The sequence below is a fragment of the Sander vitreus genome, chromosome 4, assembly GCF_031162955.1.
Source record: "Sander vitreus isolate 19-12246 chromosome 4, sanVit1, whole genome shotgun sequence".
NCBI lineage: Eukaryota > Metazoa > Chordata > Actinopteri > Perciformes > Percidae > Sander > Sander vitreus.
In genome coordinates this window covers 18,262,013-18,281,878 of record NC_135858.1, presented here as the reverse complement: position 1 = coordinate 18,281,878, position 19,866 = coordinate 18,262,013, and the positions used below count along the sequence as shown (strand labels likewise).

Genomic DNA, 19,866 nt, shown 5'->3' with positions numbered 1-19,866 from the left:
TGTCGGCTAACTATTGATGGATATGGATATTCATGAAAATGTATACACATTCATGGCAAACTAATGACAATCCCATTAGCCTCAGCTGTACTTTGTGTTTAGTGCTAATGTAAGCATGCTAACATGCTAAGATGGTGAACATGGTAAACATTATACTTGCTAAACATCAGGATGTTAGCATTGTCATTATGAGCATGTTAGCATAACGATGTTAGCATTTAGCTCAAAGCATCACTGTGTCTAAACAACCTCACAGAGCCAGCGTGGCTGCAAACTGACTGTTGGTCAGCTAAATTAAGGCATTTGAAAATGCCACCTTGGGCTCTTTGAAACTATAATGAATATATGTTCTGACATTAGACAAAAAGATTCAGCAACAAATCAGCAGATTAATCGATAATGAAAATAATTTTGATTTGCAGCTTTAGTGCGCTTTCATAAAAATCCATTGTAAATTAAATGGCCATTATTGCTGACTTAATGAGAAATAAGGACAGATCCTGGCCTATACAGAAATACAATAGGCATAATCAGACTGTTTTACCACCACAGTCGTTCAGGCTGTTCTGACACAGTTAACAATTTGCAGTAATACAGAGGTTGGTTTTCTTCTGCCTGGAGAACATTATTGTGAAGCAACCATGCCCCATATTTGACTTTAATTGTTTGGCTTTGTCAAGCACGCTAATTGGTGAACTGAAAACCAAATACCATTGCGTTCAGTCTGAATGAAAACAATACTGGCTAATTGGCTGTACTGGTCACGCTTTGATGGGAGTAAGAAAAGCAGAATATTGACACCGTGGCACCAAAGTGGATAACAAGTGCACAGAAAATGTATGTCTAAAGATTTATAATGCGGTTAACAGTCACTTTAATAGGCCTTTTGGTTCCAGTGCATCATCTTAAATCAATTTCCAAAAAAAATCCTTTTAGTCCGATAAGATTACATTTTGGCTTCTTATATATGCATCACTTAATATTTCCTAATTACTATCTCCACTCTCAGAGTGCCCAGTTAGTCAGTTTCTGTATTCTTCATTTGCATACTGATATTAATAATAATGATTGAAAACCATGATGGGCTTACTCTGCTGATCAATTTCACAACCCCTCCCCAACTTGCCCCCCCCAAAATTTTTAATCTAGCCATTGTAATTACACATCAATCACAAATTCAGCAAATGCATGGCTGCTTTCTTTTTTTAAGCCTAAATTGTGGAGGTGAAATTAGAGATTGTTTTTGCCCAAACTGTCATGTTTTGCTAGTTTGAAATCCATGGACAGATTCATTTCTAGTGACTTGCTGCTGCTGTCAGCTGCCATTCAACAGTTGACTGTGGACCTGGTAACTATTTTGCAATACCAAAGTATAAAGTCTTACATTCAAAATTTAAAAAAAGTAAAAGTAAGTCAAGCATCAGAATCAAATTGAACTTATCTTTAAAAAGCAAAACAATCAGTTATGCTAATAGCTCTGTTTGTGTGAGCAGCATTTTAATGTTGACAAGGTGGAGCAAATTTTAACAACTTGATATACTAGTGGGTAGTACCACCTATAACAATGCATCATAGTTTATAAACTAATTGTATTTAATACGTGCAGCCTTACGTAATCTGAAAAGAGGCTAGAAAATACAGCTGTAAAAAAATTTAATGAAGTTAAAAGTACAATATTTTAGTATAAAGATGGAAATACTGACATACCAAAAGAACCAAAAAACATCAATGAGAGCTAACATTTCAACATAACAGTTTGCACAGTATTGTAAATGCAGTTGTTGCAGAATAATAAGCTTTAGCAATAAAAAAACAAACACAAAACACATAAACAATAAAAAACATTTTAACTGCACATAAACTTGAACTAGTAGTCTTTCTCAGCCACAAATGTCCTGTAGAAGGAAATTAGTAAAAGGATTCAGCAAGATGTATGTCAAAGAAACTACAGGAGACCCTGATGAAGAAACTGTGAGGTAGTGAGGGTGTGTGAGGGACTAGAGAACGGACAAGAGAGAGGCAAAGAAAGCTGCAGCATAAAGTAAAAACAAAGCTTTCAAATTACAGGGACAAGTTAAAAAAGATTATTGTCACTTCTGCCTGCTTTCCAAGGACAAGAAATGCAATAATTATACGCGGTCGTAAACGCTCACAGAGACACAAAACCAACCCACTCTTAGCACATCATGTATCACTGTAATATAACAAAATCACACAAACACACCACAGACACACATACACTCACATCACACACTCATTTGTTAAACGATGGCGAATCGTACAACCAGAAAATGTTACATGTATTTCTGTCTAGCAATGTTCAAGTGTACAAGCACGATATTTCTGTTGTTAATCATCTGGAGTTGGTTATATTTTATCCTGTTAGACATTATTCATTTTTCAAGAAAAGCATTTTTTTTTTAATTTAAGATTATAAATGTGGATTCTTATAAATAAGAATGTGTTCCCAGTTTTTGTGTAAAACAATTACATTTTTTTTCTTTCTTTTCTTTGTTAAAGGACAATTCCGGCGCAAAACGAACCTAGGGGTTAATAACAGATGTGTACCCACTCTGTCGCTCTCTGGGACATGTTTTCATGCTAATTGATTGTGTTTGTAGCTTGAAAGAAGCTAGCGCGGACCGCTGATTAGCTTACAGCACTAGTATTCGGGGCACAGGGAAAGTAAAAATAAATCGCTATTTTGTACCACTAAAAAGGCTCAAAATATCACCACACTTCAACGGTAACATAATGAGGGTCCCTACATGTTAACCGAAGCATTGAGAACTTTGTAAGTGTAGAGACAGTTTATTGAATGAAGAGCTGCGGGAGCTCCATGAAAGGGCTACGAGAGAGAGAGCTATGCCACAACAGAGCCTCGTACTTTGGGAAACCAGTCATGACTTACAGCTGGCGATGCAAACTAAAATCAAAAGCAATTTGCTCAATATATCTCAAATAATCGCGTCGATGTAAAACATAACTTGTCTAGTTTACTTACTCAGTGGATAACTGTCCATCTGGTCCCTCCGGTCTGGGTCGCCATTTATTTTCGGGACATGGAAAAAAGTTTCATGTACAGCCCTGTTTATCAGAGAGGGGACATCTTCAGACTGTACAAAACACTGCGTCTCTTGGTTCCCACTCCGTGCAACACAGACACTCCTGTTCGTTGGCCATAGCTTCACAATGTCCGCAGGTACACCACCAGTTTCCCGAAGTGCGAGGCTCTGTTGTGGCATAGCTCTCTCTCTCGTAGCCCTTTCCCGGAGCTCCCACAGCTCTTCGTTCAATAAACTGTCTGTACTTACAAAGTTCTCAATGCTTCGGTTAACATGTAGGGACCCTCATTATGCTACCGTTGAAGTTTGGTGATATTTTGAGCCTTTTTAGTGGTACAAAATAGCGATTTATTTTTACTTTCCCTGTGCCCCGAATACTAGCGTTGTAAGCTAATCAGCGGTCCGCGCTAGCTTCTTTCAAGCTACAAACACAATCAATTAGCATGAAAACGTGCCAGAGAGCGACAGAGTGGGTACACATCATTAACCCCTAGGTTCATTGTGCGCCGGGATTGTCCTTTAATGCTTTATATATCAATAATAATGACACTTGCTTTTCCTTTTAGCTTGATTGTACTAACCTATGAAAATCCACTAATTGACAACATCAATATTTAGAACTGCAGAGTCGATTGAATTATTAACTTTTAAATGATTGAAATAAAAAAGATTTTAATCACCAATGCTAGGCAACGTACTTGTAAAATGTAATCATTTACTTATTATATATTACTTATAAAAGTGTAATTACATTACTTTATTAATTACTCAACAGCAAATGTAATTAGATTACTCACAGCGCCGGAAGAAGTGCTGAAATACTTTACTTAAATACATGTAGAAATACCATAATCTAATAATACTCCATTGCAAATAAAAGTCATGAATAAAAAAAGACACTCAAGTAAAAGTACAGAAGTATTATCAATGCAACATTTACTTAAAGTATCAAAAGTACAAGTTCTTATTATGCAGAATGGCGCCTTTCAAAGTGTATTATTATATAAGTGTACTATTATAGAATATTATATTATTCAGATTTTATCACCAATAAATACAGTACATGTAAGAAGGTTTTATAATGTTGTAGTTCGGCAATGTGGAACCAATTTGAGATACCTTGGATACGACAGTGCTGAGTAGATTACGAGTAGCCTAAGTAAGTACAGTAACGTCAGTTACTAACTAACTAGTTTAAGCTATAATGTAGATTTCTGACTGTGTTGAAGAAGAAAGAAGAAGAGACTCGTGATTCCTTGTAGTTGTACAGTATTCGCCACAACTTTTTTTTAAGACAAATTGACGTGACATTCACACATACATTTATGTGTAAGGCAGGTATGGGGGAGGGGGGTGTGTGTAAAGGATCATCGCAGGAGGAGGTGTTACAGCCTCCAGTGCTGCAGCTGAATAATTCAAGCGCCAGCTTCACTTCAGTGTAGAATACATCAACACATACCACTAAAACTTCAGTCAGCGCAGCCAATCAGAGCTCTGGGTCTTCTGGCAAATTTTTTTCTTCACGCATAATGTGCACAGAACCACACTCAAACACTCGCACACACTGAAGGACAAATGTCAGACTGAACACTGATCCTCTGCTTGTTCTTTGTCTGTTCGTGTTTGTCTTTGCTTGAGCATGTTTGAGTGTCTGTTTGTCTGATGAGTCTCTGAGCAATTTACTGTGGCCCTCTAAACCACTCTGTGTCATCAAATGGCTGGTTTGTCTCAACACAGTGTCGGAACAAGCTTGGAAACATGCATTATGATAGTTAAAGTGATAATGCCGCATTCTATTTACCTTGGAACTCGGAAGCCGGAGCTGGGAATGACGTCATACCCGAGTTGAATGCGTTCTATTTAAAAGTCGGATTTTCATTGTTTTCATTAGCTCTAGCCCAATTAGCTATTGTTAGCAATACCAGTTGATAATAACGCATTACGCCGTTTTTTTGTGCATGCAAACAGCGTAACAACATATCCACAGATAGAAGTTGAACATGCCTGTGTGAATGACTGATTTAGTGACACAAATAAGACAGAAGTGCTTATAACTTTATGTTACTGCAGCTTTTCACAACTGTTGATACAGGGGGCAGCCATGTTGGATTTTGAACTCGGGCTACTGCAAGGTTGTACAAGTTCCGAGCTCGTAAATCCGAGGTCAGGGGGCGCGTTTACGACTTTGACCTCGTTAAAACCGAGTTGCGAGATAAATAGAACGCGGCATAAGACTATTAGATCATTAATAGACAATTCAATAAGTAAATAAGTATGCTAATTGTTACCTTTCTAGTTTTGTTCCCGTTGCGTTTTTTTAATTAGACTTGCTTGTGTTTCTCTTCAGTCCAACATGATTAAATAACCTATGAAACTGTGGTGTGCTGCTGCTGAATCAGTTGGTCATTAACATGTACAGTGTTAGTGCTGCTGGGTAAAATCCTGACAGCCCTCTTCAGTATGCAGCATGCTGTTTTCTGACTCCCAGCTTTCCTTCTTCCTGTCTTCTCTCTGAATGTTTTTTTAGGTGTAATTTTTGGTTGAAATGTTCAAGTTTGTTGTACTTATATACTTATTTCACATCCCAACCAGTGATTTTAGAGCAGGTGTTTTCCACCTGGAGTTAAACACCTGTTTTTATATCACTTCCTGGGGTGTAGCCAGAAGTGTGAACTGTTTTTTGACCGGTGGTGGAGAGTAACTATACTTTTGTGCAAGTACTGTACTTAAGTACAATTTTGAGGTACTTGTATTTCACTAGAGTAATTCCATGTTATGTTACTTTATACTTCTACTATTGTACTTTTTACATTTATTTTGTGCGTTGAGTTACTTGTTACTCACCATATTCAGATTATTAATATAACATATAATCAACAAATAAAATATAGTATATCATTATAAATCATTATAAAGCTACACAGCAGTATATATAGTAAATTAGAACGATACCCACATTTACGAGCTACAACATTAAAGCTATGCATATATGAATCAATCAATAATTAAAATATAATATACATTATTCTGAAATGGGACACTGCATAATGAGTACTTTTACTTTTGGTAATTTATTTTGATGCTAATACTTTTGTACTTTACTTACCAAATGTATCAGTATTTCTACACTGCAGTGCTGCCACTTTTACTCAAGTGAATGAGCTCAGTACTTCCTTTACCACTGCCTATGGCATTCAAAAACAAGGATGCCTTAAAAAACATACTATAAGAAGTAGCATGCAGTCAGGAAGTGTCCATAGAGAATAAAAATAAATTATTGGTCTACGGCCAGTAGCACCGTCCTTTGCCCCTGTGTTATTCCTCTCACTCTACTCTTATTTTCATGCTCCTACAGTGACATGCCAGCTAGCCAAGTAATTATACTCCATATATCCCACTACACTAAAGGTGAGAGGACTGCTCTAACACTCTTTGTGCCCTTTCACCTAGTTTGAGTCTTATTTTACACAATTTGCACTCCATTGGTGAATCAAGTGATGAGAAGGCCAGGGCTTGTATAGTCTTACCTTGCTAGAGCCATTGTGCTGTGCCAGGAAAGGAGGATGGTCCTTTTTGTTTTTTTCAAGTCGGCTTAAGATAGTCTGGCTGTGCTTTATTCCTAGCCTGACAAGCCAGACCCACATCAAGATGTTGGGTCTGGGAACTCACCATTGGCAGGGCTCAATCCGAAGGGCAGGATAAACAGTTGTCTTTCAAATTCCCTCTGCATGCAATAGTATAGCGCTACAACCAACCAGAGCAACGCTAGTTGATAGATTAAACGTATCCGGTCGGCAAAACTCCGAACACATCTTCCTTTTTTAAGAATGACTTCAGTGCCGTTCTTTGTTCTTTTCTCAAAGAAAAGCTTAACTCCAAGTCTTCCAGAGTCGTGGCCAAAGTCGATTCGAAAGACCGCTGTTCACCAGCAGCAGCAGCCATCGTCTTTGTTTTCAAGTAGCAGGGAATTCACGCGGAACCGTCGTAACTCTGCCATCATTATGTTAACCTGCCCACCGACTCTATACACGATGTGATTGGCCCGGCTAGAGTTTGGGTTTTTAAGCTCGCAAGCCAATGGAGAGTTGCTAGACCCCCTGTCTGCAAATTACATTTGCTGCCGATAGGGTGCGTCTAGATTTCTAGGCTAATTTATTCCTTGACTTCTTCAATATTGCCATTGATTCTTTCCATTACAATTGTGTCATCATGGTGTTTCCAGAGACTGATGTATTCTCTACGTTTTAAAACACCATAGCAACCCAGTCTGCCTTGCTCAATCACTCTTGTCTCACTAAACCCATTCAAATGCAGTCGTTTATCGATTCATTTGTATGCATACATTCCATTAATGTGTCTTTGCCTTGAATCAATCATGATAGATAACCACAGAGGGGAGATGGGTGGAAAAAAAATTCACTTAGAGGGAAAGTGGGAAAAACATAATAATATCATACAACATCTCCTATCATACAGTTATGATAGGAGAGAGAAAAAGAAAAAATAACAAAGAAGTGTGGGAGAGAGTGACAAGGAATGTGCAGCAGACTAAGTAATTAAACACTGATTATGTTGTCCTTTTCTTGATAAAATGTGACTCATTATATGATACAGGACTTCAATCCATGTGAAACATTTCTATTGAAACTATTTATTGGGCTAATTCTGACATGTGAATTATTATTATTATTATTATGACACCTTTAGCAATCAGGCATCCATATGTATTTTAGGAGAGTTATTTTCTTTCAGAGTCTCTGGGAACAGATGAAACAGTGGAGCCGTATGAACATAAATCATTGCGCAAACATGATGATGTTTTGAGATAAGTAAGCAAAACCAAAAATCAAGAATGTAATATCTTGATAATTGTGCAGAAATGTTTATTAAGTAATGGCTGCTAATGCCACATAATAACTCATTAGTCAACAGTGCAGCTATTGCACATTATAATTGTTTATGTTTAATGTACTTATTGTATTGTGTAATGTACTTATTATTTCCATAATTTTTAATACTTACTCCACTTATTCCTTCTTTGATATTTGTCTCTGTCTTTGAAATGTTTTTCTCTCTATCTCTTTTTTTCGGTCATAACCGTGCATTGACAGGCTTCATTTCTGCAAGACCGTCTGGCAGCCTCAGACTCTCGGACTCCACAGATCAATAATGAAAATGGGATTGCATCAAATGTCTCTGAAAAGAAACAGAGTCAACAGAGCTCAGCTGTTGAATTTAGTCCAGCACACAGCCTTTAGTTGTGTTGTTTTTCTGTGGCAGCATGGTTAGCTCCACAAACCTGCATCAGAGTTATTTCTAAGTGACTTGTCCATCTAATTTGGCCTCAACATCCATATGATGTCATGTCATGATGCAGCTTTTACAGGCAAAACATCAAGGTTTACAGAATGGCATAGAAATATGGTACCCACGGGTCAAATTCTAGTCCAGTAGCTCCACACCAGCCTGTTCAAATAACATAGGTTCACTTTAGCCACATAGTACCACATGCTACTTATTTTGTATGGTTTTCTGGTATTTTAATTTGCACTTATCATTCTATTATTGTTATATATCTATACCAGTTAGGATTTCTCATCCTCAAAACACTTTTTCGGTAGTGTGTACTCTTTCATTTCTGATGCTTTATATAACAAACTTCCAAGTGTTGTACCACATGTAACACAGGCATACTATAACAAAACATGTGGGTGTGTTTCTCTGTGGATGTATCAACTCTCTCCTTATTAAAGTTGTTGTTTTGCCTTTGCGATAGTTCAAAAATCCAATTATAGTCATGTGTTCAAGATAGTGGGTCTCTTTCTTGCGCCGAAACTGTCCCAAGTGAAGAACACATTGCTGACTTGCATTCCTTGAAGTTTTTGGAAGTGTTATTACAAGACACTCATGGGTGCTAGAAATTGAATACAGGAAACTGTAGGGATGCCCTGTCAGATATGATATATTGCTTATAACTTATAAGCATCATAAAGTGAGCAATCATTTGGCCTAATAACTAAACTAAAAACTATAGCCATTTTAGCTGCCTGGTGAGGCTGTAATGATCATTAAATACCAGAAAACAAATCGGATAAATGGATGAAACTGAGAGAAAACTAGTTAATTGCCACATCCTCACCACTGTGTGGGGTGAAAGTTCAGCCTGAGGGTAAGTTGTACATTTGTGTTGGCAGAGCTTGTAGTCAAAGTGCCACTTTATTTATTCATAATATGCTTTTGGTGTAAACTGTTTTCCAAGTGTATACATTTTTCTTCTACAATCTGAAATGGATACAAACAAGATTGTTTTGTCTGAATGCCGAGCAGGATGGTGGAAGTGCCGGTTAGCAGAGTAACAGACCATTGGGTTCCATGCTACAGGATTACAGCAATAATCAGATGTGTTTTCGCAGCTTGTTCTGCACACACACACACACACACACACACACACACACACACACACACACACACACACACACACACACACACACACACACAATTAAATATAAAGGTGGCCTTTTTTGTTTTTGTGACAAACGTTCTATAAAAGACATCTCAGAATTCACTTACAGCTGTTAGAAGGAGTCATATTGGTGTGTTTTGCAATGCGGCAGCTACATTATGCTGCTTGATGGAATCAATAAGAGAGCTACATCAGCAGCCTCACAATAATTGTCCATTACCGTGTTGGCCTGACATCCCATGTCTTTGTGTATTGTTTTGCATTGTGCACTGCGGTTTCTGACCGGTACTAATTGCATTTTTCAGTTAGAGAGATTATGTGTTTTTGTTGTGTGCTGCTTATTTTGGAAAATAATGTTTGGGCGTCATCGTTTTAGCAACATTGATGTGTGTTCAAGTAGCTAACCATGCTGAAAAAACACACACACACACACACACACACACACACACACACACACACACACACACAACCACTAACAGAATTACAACTTCGAGCAGGACTGAAAAAGATATATTGCTGTAATTCTAAGGTCACCAATTTTGCTGGTGTGGCTATTGATTGGTGTATGTTATTGCATCATACCCTCACAATTTTTCTCTCACAGATGGCCTCATCCTAATGAATCAGACTAACGAGACAGATGCCTCCGTGCTGCACTACACAAGGTCTCATGAGGAGATATGGATGGAATCTTACATACATATCTAATTGATGCCACAGAGAGGAAACATGGGGGCACATACAGTTTGATTTAACGTCATATTGTTGTACATAAGCTTGCATACTGTTTGTAGGGATGCATTATTTTATTGGCGGATTCAAGGGGGGTTCAGGGACCTGTTGAAGAAGTCATTACATCTCACAAACTATTATTTTTTAAAGATTATTTGGGGCTTTTTATGTTTATTTCCTGTCTATCTGACCTGATAGACAGGAAAGGGAGTAGAGAGAGGGGGAACACGACACACAGCAAAGACCCGCAGGTTGGAATCAAACCCGGGCTGCTGCCAAGGACTCAGCCTACATGTGGCGCACGCTCTACCTTGTGAGCTAGAGGTCGCCCCCTCATAAACATGAACAAAAACATGATGACAAGGAAAAGAAAAAAAGATTTCTTGAGGGTTAGACACTGTAAATGTATCCCTATTTGTATTATCAGCCAGGCTTCAACCTTTTCTGTTCATGCTCTTTGTTTTTGCTTTATTTTGTGTCAGTGTATGGGATGGTGATGGACGCAGTGCAAACCATCTGCAATCCATTTACAATGTTGTGTAAAAAGAGACGTCATGAACATTTTGGTTGTTGGTTGGCAGCCTGTGCCTCTCTGCTTGACTCATTCTCAGTTGGTCTGTCTTTGTCTGTCTGCTCTCCATCTGCCTGCCTGTGTGTTTGTTTGTGTGTGTGTGTGTGTGTGTGTGTGTGTGTGTGTGTGTGTGTGTGTGTGTGTGTGTGTTTACTTGTAATAAATTTCTACATCACTCTTGATCAAGTAGCAGCCAAGATATTAAGAAGTCAACATCAGACCACGCTGTTATTGGATACATCCATCATTCAAATGGAAAGACAGCATTTAATATTGCAGCAGAATTCTAATCTGAATTTAATGTTACCAGCTATTAATATGACACTAATTGCAGTTTTGGCATGGCCACACTGATCTGCTGCATATTTTTTAAGCAGTTAAAAAAGTTCATTAGAATAAACATTGTTCTACAGCTAAGAAAGTTTGGCCATTAAAAGTGCACAAGCAGGCGTCCATTTTCTCTCTCATTTGTTCAACAGGGAGTGTGATGTCCAGTAGAGGGCAGTACAGACAACTGATAGTTTACAAATGGAAAACTAAATATCTTCTTTTGTCTACTCTTCCAGGGCCAAAGTGTTTCGGGGAAAGAAGGTCCTTGGAGACTACGACATCAAAGTGGAGCAGGTATCATATCAATTTTATAGACCTGTGATGCTGCAGAATCCAGAACAGAGATGAAAGTGAACTGACACAATATTCATGTTTAATATGGAAATGCAAAGTTTTCAGGTGACAAGCTAAGATACTGATGCCACATTTTCAATAAAAGACTCTCTCAGATGCTTCTACTTGTCTATTGCTTTATACAGCTGGTAATTTAAAAAACACACAAAAGTAAAAGGTGTCACTCCAGAAAAGAGTGAATAGCATGCAACCTTGCTGTGTGGTGGTTGCAAAGATAGGAGGTCACACAGATTTAGCAAAGTCTCAGCCTGTGTGTGCAACAAGTGGGTCCACCATTTTGATTCAGACTAAAACATCTGAAAAACTATTGGATGGATTCCCATTTAATTTTGTACAGACCCACAGGCTCAATCCTACAGACTTTATTTAACTCCTCACTGTTTATTTATTAAGGTTTAACTCATCCAGTGAAGTATCTCAACATCCACAGGATTGGTTGGCACAAAAGTTAGTACAGACATTCATGGTCCCCAGAGGATGAATCTTAATGACTTTATAGACCTACTAACAGCACCTAATAAATATTACCTGCTACACATCGACGTGCTAGCATTGTCACTGTGAGCATATTAGCATGCTAATACTAGCATTTAGCTCAAAGAACCTGAGAGCTGCCCCCATGGCTTTAGACTCTTAGTGTAGTCGTGTATTGAACACGAAGGTTTACAAAAATGTAATCTTGGTCAGGAATCTGTATGCAACTCTGTCTGCCTCGTAGAAACTGCAGAGTCATTCTGTTAACATTTTGCACTTGTCATTCTCAGCAAAACATACTTTTGTGCTGTTTCCCTGTGTATAAATATATAGCATAACCACGCTTTTAAAACCACCAGTACTTCATATGTAAAATTACACCAGCATCTTGATAGCATGTGTATTTACTGTACATACTTAAGTCGTCAGATATTATATATTAACAGTATGTGACATTTTGGTTTTTATATATTGGTTTAACCATCAAACCATTTTGATATTGCAATACATTGGCTACTTAGCGTCTGAAATAAATATTCTCTGGGGTTTCACACCAAACATGTCACACCTAATAGATGTTGACAGGGAAATTACAACCTCAAGCCTCACCACAGAAACTAAAATAGATACAAGAGGTGACAGGAGTCGGCAGCTATGAGTCACAGAGAAATTCTCACTATGTTTGCAACCCACTAAAGACAATCAGACATGCATTATTTTACTAGAATAACTATATGGTTTATGTATGCAATAATATAGATGTGTTCATATCCCAATAAATACAAAGTATATTGAAAGAATGCAAATATAGTGTATAACAGCTGTGCACAATGTTAGTGATCCTTGTCCTCTCCTTTCTCTGCTTCTGAAGTTTGTTTAAGCAAAAGTAATCCAGTATTTATATACGGTTTTGCTCCAAGTTCAATCATCATACAATTATGGAATAGAGTTGAAATATTAACATTTTTCTTGCACAACGACCTTAACTATTGAGAATATAATCATCTGATATTCTGCTTTTTATATATGGGATTCTACATTTTTTAAACCACTAGGAACCATTTACAAAATCGAATTGTATGATTATGCAACATTTACAATTTAATAGGATTTATGTGTATTTCATCACTTCTGTATATCAAGACTTGTGTGCAGCTAATGAAACTGTCTTGTGTCCTCTTTCCATCCTCGTAGGCTGAGTTCTCAGAGGTCAACCTCATCTCACATTCAAATGGAACCTGTATCGTGGACATGCAGGTCATTAGGAGCGGGACCAAAGTGGTCAGGTCAGTGCTACATGCAGATACACACTCACACATTGGTTCTTCTGTGATTCTGGGAAGATCAAACTGTGTTAATTCTGGAGTCGAATCCTTCTTCTCAAACGTCAAATCCTAATCTTATACCTTCATTTAACCCTAACTATTATCCTGACTTTGACAGTAAGATTAATTCCTAAATACAACCTAACCTACCAGATGGACCTCATGCCGTGACACTAAACCTGCTTTGGTCCTCACAAAGATGGCACACATCAAATTTTTTAAGGCCTTTGATTATGTATTCAATTAATTATTCTACTCTTACAGCTTAATTTAAATTACCTACAATGCCCAATACAACCAAGAAATACAAACGTGACCTCAACCTATAATCTGACCCTAAATCCAAAACCTAGCCCTAAAATAATGTCATGAAAATATCCCAACAATTGGTTCTCACAAAAAAAGAATAAAAACAAACAAACTTCCATACATTTTCAAAGCCCAGCACAGTGTTGCTGTATCATGTTCATGCATCAATTAAAGATGATCTGCGAGATCAGATAGAAAACCTCAGAATGCTCTTAAACATCATTGATACACTTGTTTACTGTAAGCTTGATCAGTGGAAAAAGTCAGAGGCATATGACCACAGTCTCTACCCACTGATTGGCACAGTACAAACATGTGAACGTCCTGTAACCCAGACAATCACACAGACCCACTCACACACCACAAACCACACTGACACAGACACCAGTGCCCCAGCTGTAGACTGCCAGTGATTAAGCAAGACTGTAACTCCCACTGCTCACCAACCAACAAAACCAACAGGAAATGAAGACGACAGCCTCAGTCTGATTATCGGCATCTCTGCTCTGTAATTATGCTTTATGAAGGGTTGGTCCGTACATGCTCACACACACAAACAGTTACCATTGCCTGAGACAGATTTATTCACGTTCACCTGTCCTGGCAGTATCATGTCCACAGAAGCATTATTTTTTACACCATGCATCATCTGAGCATCATGGCCTCAGTCTCACCCAAACATGGACTTGCTGTGGAGAAAATGAATGTGTTTGCAACATAATTGTCTGTCTTGTTGTCTGCCTGTCTGAATTTAGACTTGGATGTTTTTAACTATCTACATTTGTCACTGTAATTACCAGTGTCCATCGATTTCAAGTCAAAGCAGTGATTTGCTAACTGCTCTGTGTGTTGCTAAGTAGCCCTCACCCCAAAGAAGATGTTTTCCAGACTCTGAACATGTCACTATGCGATCTTCAGCTCCTCTTCTCTCTATTCCTCTTTTATGGCTTTAGATCTTTCAGTTTGACTGACTACAATTGAAAGAACATACAATATATTGAGTAAAACATTAAAAAAAGATTAAACAATCTACCATGACCCTACGATTTATGAGAACTATTGTGTAAATAAGATTAAATTTAAAAGTATAAAGGTTGCAGTTGGAGTCTGTACAGTCAGCAGATTTTGTGTTTAAGGATTAGAGTGCATTAACTATAATACTTCAGCACACAGCAACACACAATTTATAGTCATGGCAGGACGTGTATGTGGGATTGACTCAAAACAAAGTACAGTGCCCACGTTCATTGTAATGTAGGAACATGTCACCCGGTGAAAAACTGTGAATGATGGAGGTATATGGAACAGAGGAATTGTCTGTGTTGGCTTTGACAATACATGATGGTAAACTCAATTCTGTGATGATCCCCTGACTTCTCATCAGGTCAAATTTTCAATTTGTCTAATACCTTGGTTTATGACCAAATACCTGCAAAACGATTGACATCAGCCTCAGTTGTTCTTTCTGTTTAGTGCTAATTAGCAAATGTTAGCATGCAAACACACTTAACTAGATGGTGAACATAGTAAACACAAAATCTATTTCTCAACATGTTAGCATTTAGCTTAAAGTGCTGCATTGTCTAAGTACAGCCTCACAAAGCCACTAGCATGGCTGTAGACTCTTAGTTTCATTTCTTATTTGGTTCAGGGCATTTAGTTTAAAATGACTTGAATACAATTACTGTGGCCTTGAGGCAACACTGATTCAGTATTACATTGATAGTCATGGCCATGTTGATCTTTACAGCTAACTGTCAGCAATGAAGAGATTGCAGTCACATTAATTGCCGTGTCCTCTCCACCAGGGTCTTTTTCAGGTTCTTGGAGAGTCTGATTAGTATTCTTGGTGCATAAAGAGCTGGTGGTGGTCTCACTGTGCCAACCTTTTTTTCTCTCTCTGTGTCTCTTTTCTCTAACTCCTCTCTACATCTCTTTTACTGTGTATTTTTTTCTTTGTATCTCCCCCCCCCCTCCCTCTCTCTGTCTCTCTGGCTTTTCTCACATCCCCTCTCTCTCACACACACATTCAGAGATAAGAGGAAAAATAACAGAAGTCATGCCCTATCAGCATCAACCTTTTACTGATCTGAACTGCACTGATATAGTTTTTTGCCCTTTACCTGCTGGTCACTAGTTGCTTCTGTGAGCTCTAGAGCTATGTTTTAAGTGTTTTTCTATGGGATTTTAAAGGTCCCTACAGTATGCTGTGTCTCTATACTGTCTTTGCAGCTGGGGAATAATTGTGATGGCACTGTAGTGCCACTTATTACCTATATCCTGTGTGTATATATATATATTTATACTGTATATAGTATAGTTGTGACATCACAACCGTACGGAAGTCCTGACGCTCGTTTATAGTTTCTGAATATGGGTGTGCATTTCTCTGTGAATGGGGCATTTTGATACTTTCACCATATTCATATAGCACACCGAACTGCTTTGTAATCAAAAAAGACATGGAAACCTCAGTTTTTACAATATGGGACCTTTTAAAGTACTGTATAACATTTAAAAAATCATAACAATCCTGCACAATGGTAATAGATCATAAAACCCCACACTTGGAACCCATTATTGTTTGCCACTTAGCATTTGTTTTCTATTCGCTGTGTAGATCTGTGTGGGAGGTTCACAATATTTCCTCCCCACCCAGTTCTACCTCCAGCTAGGGTTGGGCATTATCACGAAATCTGGTTTCTATCTCATACCAAGTAATACTGGGGACAGAATCATCAATAACAATAGAGATATTGTGACAACATACTGTACATTGTTTGTCTGTGCTCTGTAGAACGACACATAAGTCACATCATTTTGTCTCCAAAACCGTTACAAATCAGTTTTGAAAAATAAATCCATTTTATGATGTGACAATGCTATGGTTAAGATTTGTTTAGGTTTAGGCACAAAAGCGACATGATGACGGATCCTGCTCTAGGTTAAAAAAAAAAGTAGTTTGTTAAAGGTTATAGGGAGACATTGTGGTTTGGGTTAAAATGATAATTTGTTAAGGTTAGGGGAGCGTCGTCATGGTTACAAAAATAAACATGCAGTTAAGATTATGGACCAATTGTGGTCATGCTTTGGACTGGAAACCAGTTATTTAAAGACACATTTTAACGTCCTTCCTGAAAACTACTTTTATATACAAGTATATGAGCAGCGTCTGTTCCTTAGAGAATTTGCGTTGAGTTAATTATCACGACAGCCTCTCCCAGTTGTCTGCTTACTGTCTTACTAAGTGATGTATTAAAACAGGAAGGGTCATCACTCATTTTGCTCAAGATTCAATGCTTAATTTTGTTAATGTACCCCAGATCCCCCACTCTCATGTTTAAAATGCAAAGGTAAATTCAATTTTAGAAATATCGGACATAATCCAAGGTGAGGATCCAACTGAAGCAAAACCCGTTTTGTTTCTAAACTGTGTGGTTGCAGAAGAGGACACTGGTGCAGAAGGGGTGCACAGTAAAACAACGAACGAAGCTTTGACCACTATTGAGGAGTGTTTCTTTAAACTATTTTTAGATGGTAAATGTAATATCACATTTTAGAACAAACGTCCATGTGACAAAAGGAGGTGAAATAGTGACATGCTGACAGAGAGCAGTTCAGAGAAACAGTTTCAAACATGCAGGTTACACTTGTTTGTTAAACTTCCTTTATAAATGACACTGTTGATGTCACCGATAGATTTGCCACTGTGAATTGATCCTTGTAAAATTCGATATTATAAAGCCCTATGATTTAAATAGTTGTGTCATTTTAATTATAGATAATGTGCAAATAAATGTAACATAATTTACCCAAGCTTTATTTCCAATCAAATTTACCTGTGTTTCGTGTTCCAGGAAAATAAGATTCTCTTTTCTTTGATTTAGCAATCCAAAACAGAGAGCTTAGTAAGGATCCTTCACAGATGATGATCTATTTTAAGAGGAGAGATATGGCCATTTCCTTATCTTTCTTTCTTAGTCCAGTTTTAGTCATTTATGTGTGCAGACAGACTTATTTTCTCACTGCCACAGCATGTTCAGTGGGAAAGACAAATGTACTACCTTTCACTTGTGGCTTTGTGGGTTTTTCCTCTGTACCATGATCTTTGTTTAATGCCGTCCCTTCTCGTTCTTCAACGCAAAAATGCAGGTCAGTGACATCTGAAACCATAAATGTCTCTTTTTATCAAATAACCAGGCTTTGGCCCTTTTGCCTGACACTGTAAAGTGACTCAGGCCGCATTCACAAAGTCACAAAATCAATTATTTGGATTTTTGTAACAACACAGGTTGTGTGGGGAAATACTCACGTGAGGTACAAGAAAACTAGAAATGTAAATGTATTTTTATTTATTTATTTATATCTTTGCTTTCACACCAGGTCTTTTAGGCCTGACTTTGTTTTGGTGCGCCAGCATGCCTTCAGCATGGCTCAGAATGAGGATTTTAAGAACTTAATCATCGGTCTGCAGTATGCAGGCGTCCCCTCTGTCAACTCTCTGGACTCTATCTACAACCTCTGCGAAAAACCTTGGGCTGTAAGTAATTTTAGCAATTTACACCTGCAACAACCTACATAGTATGTTAGTTACTACATTGTGAATAACATAGACGAGGAAAGATGTTTTAATGGAGCTTGCAGCTGTTTCTGTAAATTTAATTTTGAATGAAGATAATTTGGAGGAGTTTCTTGTCGTGACTTTTTGTGGCTTCAAGTGCAGTTTAAAAAGCGCTATGACAATGATTATTACATGATATGAATAATGTCACTGTTCTGTACTGTATTACTGTTGTAATACATTACACTTACCTGTCTTCACAATGCAGTTGACTCTCTCTTGCTGTTTTTCTCTCTTTTCATTGTCCTCCTCCCCGCCAGTTTTCCCAGCTGATCAATAATCAGAAGAGGCTGGGTTCAGAGAGGATCCCTCTTATTGATCAGACTTTTTACCCCAACTACAAAGACATGGTAAGATTTACACTTTGTATACTGTCAGTAACCCTTCAGCAAACGTACACCTCCAAAACCACAGCTTCTCAACGAATGACAAAATGTTTCCATTAATGATCTTGAGATTTAGATATTTATATTATCATGTTTATAGTAGTTTAGCTCTTTGTCTCAGGGCGGTGAGACGTTCTCTAAAAGCAGGAGATAATCTTGCGTCGGCCAATTACTGTAGATTTTAGGATATCACCGGTAAAAAAAATTAATCATATTTTATTTTGTATTACTTGCCAAAATGCAATTTACCATATTCTTAGCATAAACACTTTCACGTTCAGTATATACAAGTGTTTACCACAAAGCTGAGAATACACATTAGAAGAAACACAAGTCATGATAATTTTCTGAGAATTCTTTACACTTGCTATTTAGCTACTGCTGAAGCCCCAGTTCCCTAAGTTCTAAGTATTATTCTTTTTTGAGGTTACCGAAAGATTACAAAATAAGACAAATATAAAATGTAGTATTTTACTGTATAGTACACATGATAAAGGTGAACTTGCTTATTTTCTTTATGCATTTACTTACTATATTCACAAGGTATATTATAGAGGTGAAGTATAAGAAATATATACTTTGCTCTGGAGGCACCAGAGTGCTTTTTTATTACTACTCTGGCTTGTTAGAGATATTCTCTCACACCTGAGCTTTCATCAAAGTAAGAGTCTTATTTTCTGACATTTTGGTTACTGAAGAGGAAAAAAAAATCTGTGTCACACTATTCCATTGAGACATTTTATATACAATCTTTTTTGGTACATGGAAATAGAAAACTCTATATAGACAGAAACAGAGACATAAATACAAACCCAAACAATTCTTTCAGTATAAAACAAACATGAAATTGTTTGATATTGCTTCACTTAAGCCATACAGTTAGTACGCATTATTATATCATGTCATGAAAGTCTATATTTTATTATTAAAATATTTCAAAATAGTATGTTTGAAACATGTCAGCCAAATTACTTCATTGTGCAACTTGAATTGTGACCATAATATGATCTTTGAATAGTGGCTCATGCATAGAGATATTAAGTGACAATGCATTTTTATCGGTATGACTTTAGTGAAGTAATCCAGTAACAAGACATGGTTCAATTCAGATCTTTTAATAAATGTTGTGTCATTATATTAAATAATGCCTATAAAACAACAATTAAATCACTAATTATAGCTCATATACAAATATAATATTATTTCTCTTTTTGTTGGTTAACGTCTTGTGTCAAA

The 19,866-nt window shown here is 37.4% G+C and overlaps 1 protein-coding gene across 1 annotated transcript in view; it reads left to right on the top strand.

Annotated features, from left to right (window-relative positions):
• syn2b (synapsin IIb) overlaps positions 1-19,866 on the top strand; it is an 82,219-nt gene that overhangs the window by 29,825 nt on the left and 32,528 nt on the right. The window contains exons 2-5 of the mRNA XM_078248833.1: positions 11,398-11,455; positions 13,184-13,275; positions 18,007-18,163; positions 18,505-18,594. Of these exons, the coding sequence (XP_078104959.1) occupies positions 11,398-11,455; positions 13,184-13,275; positions 18,007-18,163; positions 18,505-18,594 (397 nt within the window). The remainder of the gene's footprint in view (positions 1-11,397; positions 11,456-13,183; positions 13,276-18,006; positions 18,164-18,504; positions 18,595-19,866) is intronic.